Source organism: Puma concolor, chromosome B3 (genome assembly GCF_028749965.1).
Source record: "Puma concolor isolate L17-30 chromosome B3, mPumCon1.1.hap2, whole genome shotgun sequence".
In the NCBI taxonomy this organism is placed as follows: Eukaryota; Metazoa; Chordata; class Mammalia; order Carnivora; family Felidae; genus Puma; species Puma concolor.
In genome coordinates this window covers 11441092-11447315 of record NC_141672.1, presented here as the reverse complement: position 1 = coordinate 11447315, position 6224 = coordinate 11441092, and the positions used below count along the sequence as shown (strand labels likewise).

Genomic DNA, 6224 nt, shown 5'->3' with positions numbered 1-6224 from the left:
TCACACGCTCTCTCTCAAAGATTAAAAACAAAAACCTACCCCTTTAACATATTACCCCACCAAAAAATGAAAAGAAACTCCTGTTAGGAGACAAGAACAGGATGTCAACAGACATCAGTGGATCTGTCTGTGATCCATTCACGACTCAGGTGCTGCTAAGATTCCTTAAACCTGTTTAAACCTCCCCTGTACTATTCAGATAATGGAGAGTCCCCTGCCTCTTCCAACAGCTGTCACTCAAGAACTGATCTGTCAGACTAGGACTGTTTTCTACTACAATCTCCTCTCCAGGTCACTGGTGACCCTGGGGAGACATTCCTTGGCAACACTGCTGTCTGTCCTTTTAAGACTGAAGCAGTTTTCTGAACTTGCCCTGAGCCCATAAGTTAATACTCACAGTTCTAACCCCAGGTCTGCCACCTGGCTGTTCTGCGATCCTGAGCACGTCTTAAGTGCTCAGTATCCACCTTCTCAACTACAAAAAGGTACTGGGACTTGTATGTCAGGACCTTGTCATGTTAAATGATAAAACAGATGAAAGTGCCCACCGGCGTTTAGTACTTGGTCAACACTCAGTGATCCCCGATTTTGAGTTCAGGCCAGCTGTCCCTTTGCAGTTACACAGCGGGGCTGAGAGAACACCGCCGCCATCCTGCCATCCTTGTCAACCATGAAGCCGAGGAGACACCTGTTTAGAAGCCCAGGCTTAGCTGTGAAGAAATCTAATCTTCTCTGGCAATTGTGGCTATTTACCCAGACTAGGCCAGAGAAAGCTCGGGTGGCACCAAAAGGTCACCAGTTCCCTCAGCAGGTACTTACACGATGCCCTGACCTAAGCCCCAGGGCTGCAAGGGATCATAAAAACAGCCTATGCCGTCAAGGAGCTTAGCAGAGACAATACAATGTGCCACGTGCTAGGAAGAGGGTGAGCACGGCTACTGTGGGAGCCACAGGACACCATGTCCTCCTGGGGGCTCAGGGACCCAAAGTACACACCGCAGCGCTCAGGGATGGGAAAGGAAAGCAGGCGGAGGGACAAGCTTGTATAAAAGGCTCAGGATAAGGGAAGCGGCACGTGGGACCCACGGGCAACAATCTGTTCAATCACACAGAGGAGGGGAGCGAAAAGGTGGGAGAAGCCAGCTAGCACCAGAGCCCGAGTGCCTCGCAATGCCAGACTCAGCACGCGGTCACTGGCCTCCCCACAAGTGGCTCTGACGTTAAGGAAGCCTGTATTCTCTTGGAACCCAAGGATGGCAGCCTCTTCCCTGCCCATCTTGCAGGGTGGCTCAGACAAGGCAAAAGCTGTGAGGGAGTGGTAGAGAGCTAAAGAGCCGTCAGGGGTCTGCTGTGGAGAAAAGCAGCAACACAAGCGAAGGCGTACTGCTCCATCCACACGTCCGGTGGGATGACACACACCCCACATGCATCCTGCAGCCAAAGGGTTAGCGTGGCTACGTTCCAGCTAAAAACTCAGGATACCATGCTGGTTCTGACTACGGTTTTTAATTGAGAAAACCACGCGGAACGTACAAGAAGCCTGTACACACTGGAATACAGAAATATATAAGCTGCTGCATAGAATTCTTACTCCAAACAACACAAATGTGCACAAGGTCTCGCCTGCAGTGGGCGCTGGCAAGGAAGAGGGAGATTTCTGTAACCGGGGTGGACAGTGGAGTGGAATGCAAAGTGGGCAGGTTTTCCATACAACCAGAGAACACAGAAACAACGCGCCGTCACCCACAGACTCTGACCTGGAGCGTGGTTAATTTGCACTTGTACTTGGCTGCGGCTGTTCCTGCTGCTGCTCTTTCGGCTTCTTCTTCTTCTTCTTCTTCTTCTGTTTGGCCAGGCAGCTCAAAGCAGACCCACCATCTCTTGGGGCAGACGTGAGCGTGGGCAGCCTGCCAGACTGAGTTGGATACTTGGTTTTCAGGTCATCTTTGAACAACGGCTGGGAGAGTAAATGGCGCAGCTCCTTCTTCAAGACCTTCATCTGCTTTTGTCTCCTACGCTCTTCTTGCTGGTCAGTTTTTCTTCCTTAAAACACAATACAAAACATCATATTTATTGTGATTTGTAGCAGCATTTTGTTTCCCTCGATGGATACTTGTGATGAAAAATCTTTTAGGGGTACATGGGTGGCTCAGTTGGTTATGCATCCAGCTTCGGCTCAGGTCATGATCTCACGGTTGGTGGGTTTGAGACCTGCATCGGGCTCTGTGCTGACAACTCAAGAGCCTGGGGCCTGGTTCGGATTCTGTGTCTCCCTCTCTCTCTGCCCCTCCCCTGCTCATGCTCTATCTCTGTCTCAAAAATAAATAAAACGTTAAAAAAATTTTTTTTTTTTTTTTTTTTAAGAAAAATGTTTTAGAACTCTTGGAGAACCAAGGCTCAAAACTTCTCTATGGAAGCTAGTGTTGGCTAACTTCCAACACCATTTAGGAGGGGGATACTCAGGGCCACCGTTGTCTTCACTCAAAAAAAAAAGTCTCTAAGACCAGAATCCTCTCCATTTTACAGTCAAGGTCACTTGCTGAAGGTCACAGAGCTAGCTAGCTAGCTGTCAAACTGAGATTAAAACCCAGGTTTCCTGACTTGAAGCCAATTTTCTTCCTATGACCATTGTGACTCAATAGGTACAAAGCCTCCAGCAGACTGTGAACACGGTCCGCAGCCCAGCTCTCCTGTACCTCACCACCAGCACTGACTGCACCTGTGGAGGCCGGCACAGTCAAGGCCTCCACACCAGCCTGTCCTCAGGAAGGGAAGCCAGGGCCTGACCTGTCAACAGCCCACGCTTGAGCTAACAGAAGGAACAGCTCCTTGTCACCAAGCCCGCTGGTTTGGTTCCCAGCTTCCATATTGAGCAGACAGCTTAAGTCAGCCTCCCAATCTGTTGGCTTTGGCACCGAGAAAGCCAACCTCAGCTGAGCTGCCCACCTGTGGGATGGAAAGAACACTGGATCTAACTCTGGTGTCATCAGTTCTAGATTTGGTTCTACCACTGCTTAGACTCAAGAGCTTTCCTAGAGCAGGGACCACACAGAGTCATCCCTGGATCCTTAGGCTCTTGCCCACATTCAGAATAGGGGCTCAGGAAAGGCCCAGTAGTAGAGCTGTTACCCTGTGCAAACTGCTCCTTTTCCGTGAGCCTCTAGTTTCCATATGTAAAAGGACAGTAATTCCTGCTGTTTATGTCCGGAGACCATGACGGTCAGAGGAGATGATAAACAGTAACAATAATGATCATAAATACCTTAAAATGTACCAAATACTTTCTATTTGCTAGGCACTGTGACAGGCACTTCACACTCATCAACTCAAGCCATCTTTGCGATAACCCCAGGAGGTAGGAACTTTAGGACCTGCGTCTTATACATGATGACAGCCTAGGTACAAAAGAGAGGTTAAGGAACTCAACCTGGTCACACAGCCAGTTAAGGGAATGGACCAGCACTGGCTGCCAGGCCACAGAGCCTACCCCTAATGTTGCTATACTCCACTGCCTTTCCACATGAAGGAGGCAGCCGAAGGCTCCAGACAAATGAGACAGAGGGAACAAAGGCCAAGGGCCATAGGCTCATCTGGGACGGAAGCCTGTTACAAAGAAAGAAAAGGCATCTTGCTGATTTTAAAAGGACCCATGGTTGTGAGGAGGTTCCAACCAGACAAAAGTTGAAGGAAAAATGCTGAATGTATCCTTCAAATCCCACCCAGCCCACTCACCCTTATACATCTCTTCTTCCAGCTCAATCTCAAGGGCAGCTGCTGCCTGCTCGATCCAAGAGTTGTGCAGACACGCCTGGAAGTTCCGATATTCAGCTTTCTCAATCTGCCGAGCTAAATGTATCCGTTCCTGGGGGAAAGGAGTAGAGAGTGTTCATCTGACAGAAGGTTCAGCCTCTAGGAAACAAAGGCTCATAGAAGTTGTGGTTTTCAAAAAAGCCCCCGAGATCAGCTCCCATCAAAATGAATCTGTTCTGGTTCCTGACAAAAGCAAAGAGGGCAATCAGCGCACGAGTGGGCACAAATGAAATCACAAGAGCCAGCTTTCCAAACGACAAACCTGAACAGCCCCACCTGGTGGAAGCTCACCGCAGCTGGACTGCCAATCTCCAGGTGTCCAGAGGGAACTCTTTTCCCCAGACACCACCGACAGCTCCCAAGCTGAGCTGGGACCCTGAACCACCCCAATAGTCCTGAGTTAGGGCCCCACTGTGACTGATCACAGGGTCGACAAAGTCAGAGAACTGCCTTCTCTCTTCCATGTCGTCCTTTGCCAAAAACATTTCAACTCTCCTGCTTGTGGGTGTTGGGGCCAGGCTGCAATGACAGGAAACACGGGAAAAATGGAAGAGACCTTGTGGTGTGGGGGGAAAGGAGCCACAGGAAGCCAGGGTGGCTCCCAACCTTCCTAACGGGAAATCCTCTGTCATCTCCATTCTTCCAAGCTCACCTCCCACTGTATTTCCCCACACGGCTAACACTCCTTTCGAGCCAGAGGAACCAACAGTCCTTGAACTGTTCCATGCTTTTGCTCCCTCAATTCCTGGAATTCTGTCTGCTCTCTACCTCTCTACAGGCGAGAAGCTTGGAGGAAACCTCCTCTCCTACCAATATAACCATAATGCCCACCAGTGCCATGGTGTTCCATTTGTACCTAAACTTCAGCACGGGCTCAGCCTGCCTCACGAGCCAGTGGATCTCTATGGAAGAAAACCCACCCCGCTCTGGTACCTGACACACGATGGCCCACAGTTAGCAGCACCTACTCAGCTGAATGCATACTGAGTTAAAATGTAAAACCCCGGGGCGCCTGGGTGGCTCAGTCGGTTGAGCGTCCGACTTCAGCTCAGGTCACGATCTCACGGTCCGCAAGTTCGAGCCCCGCGTCGGGCTCTGGGCTGATGGCTCAGAGCCTGGAGCCTGCTTCCATTCTGTGTCTCCCCCTCTCTCTGCCCCTCCCCCGTTCATGCTCTGTCTCTGTCTCAAAAATAAATAAAACGTTAAAAAAAAATTAAAAAAAAAAAAAAAAAAGTAAAACCCCAAAGGTAGGAATTACTGGCATTTGCTTCAGGAATGTGACAAACCTTTAGTATGTGCCTCAGCGAGACAAGCTGACCTTACTTCCCTACAATCACCGGATGCAATGTCCAGGCAGCCACACTCATGGTCCTTGTCCAGTGGACAGGGAGTGGCAGAGGCTCCAGGGGCAGGCGGTGAAGAAAGGGCTCAAGAAGAAAATTCCCTAGGTTTTTGCACACTCATCCATTTCTCTCTCCCACCACATCCAGTGTCCCCATTTCTTTTTTTAACGAATCTGCCTGTTAGCTGTTGGCAGAATCATTACTTAGTTTCTAAGGCTTCTACTGCCAGAGCCTCCCAGCAAGGTGAGGCTGCGGCGTGATCCCTTCCCTCGTTAGCACTGGGTTTGTAACTTTTATTTCTACCTTGACTGCATCCATGTACTTTGTCTGCACAGGAAACAGTGGGATGTCCTCATCTTTCTTGAGGGTTTTATAAATCTTCTTAAAGTTGATCACATCCTCAGGCCCAATCAGCATAAGGCTGAGGCCCTCATTGGTGGCCCGAGCAGTTCGACCACTTCGGTGGACATAGATCTCCGAGGTTCGAGGAACCTGCCAAAGGCGGAACCGGGAAGTCAATGTGTGGCCGTCACCCAACATGCTCTTCCCCTCAGGGCCAGCAGCCCAATGCTGGACCTCCCTCCCTCCCAGTCAAGCAGCAGAAACCTCTCCAGCAATGTGGACCGATCCAGCCCTTCTCCCTTAGTCCTAATTCTTCAGCCCATTCACTGTGCAGGGTCCGCCTTCCCATGGCCCCTGTTCTGCCCTCCCCCGCTTCCAGACCCTCGTGACCACCCAAAAGAACAATGACAGTCACTTCTTATTTCTTCTCTCGTCCTCCCCACTTTCCCTGACCCAACCCAAAACTGCCATTGTAATCTTCCTGAACCAAAGCTCTGACCACAATTCCCACTCTAAAGAAACTCTGCGGGTTCTTCAGTAACTCTACATGAATGATTGAACATGGTAATCAGAACCAACATTTACTGAGTGGTTACAATGGGCCAGGCAATTTTAAGCATTTGCATGTATTATCTCACTTACTCCTCACAAACAGCAACACAAAATAGATGCTTTCGTGATTATTCGTATTATAGACCAGGAAACTGAAACACACAGATGTTAAGCAAT

At 49.7% G+C, this 6224-nt stretch overlaps 1 protein-coding gene across 3 annotated transcripts in view; it reads right to left on the bottom strand.

Annotated features, from left to right (window-relative positions):
* Nucleotides 1-1487: 1487 nt before the first annotated feature.
* DDX24 (DEAD-box helicase 24) overlaps nt 1488-6224 on the bottom strand; it is a 33183-nt gene continuing 28446 nt past the window's right edge. For all 3 annotated transcript variants that reach the window (XM_086708903.1, XM_025919523.2, XM_086708901.1), the window contains exons 7-9: nt 5457-5645; nt 3733-3862; nt 1488-2043 (exon numbers count right to left, since the gene is read on the bottom strand). In XM_086708903.1, coding sequence (XP_086565029.1) covers nt 1769-2043; nt 3733-3862; nt 5457-5645 — 594 coding nt within the window. In that variant the 3' untranslated portion in view covers nt 1488-1768. The remainder of the gene's footprint in view (nt 2044-3732; nt 3863-5456; nt 5646-6224) is intronic.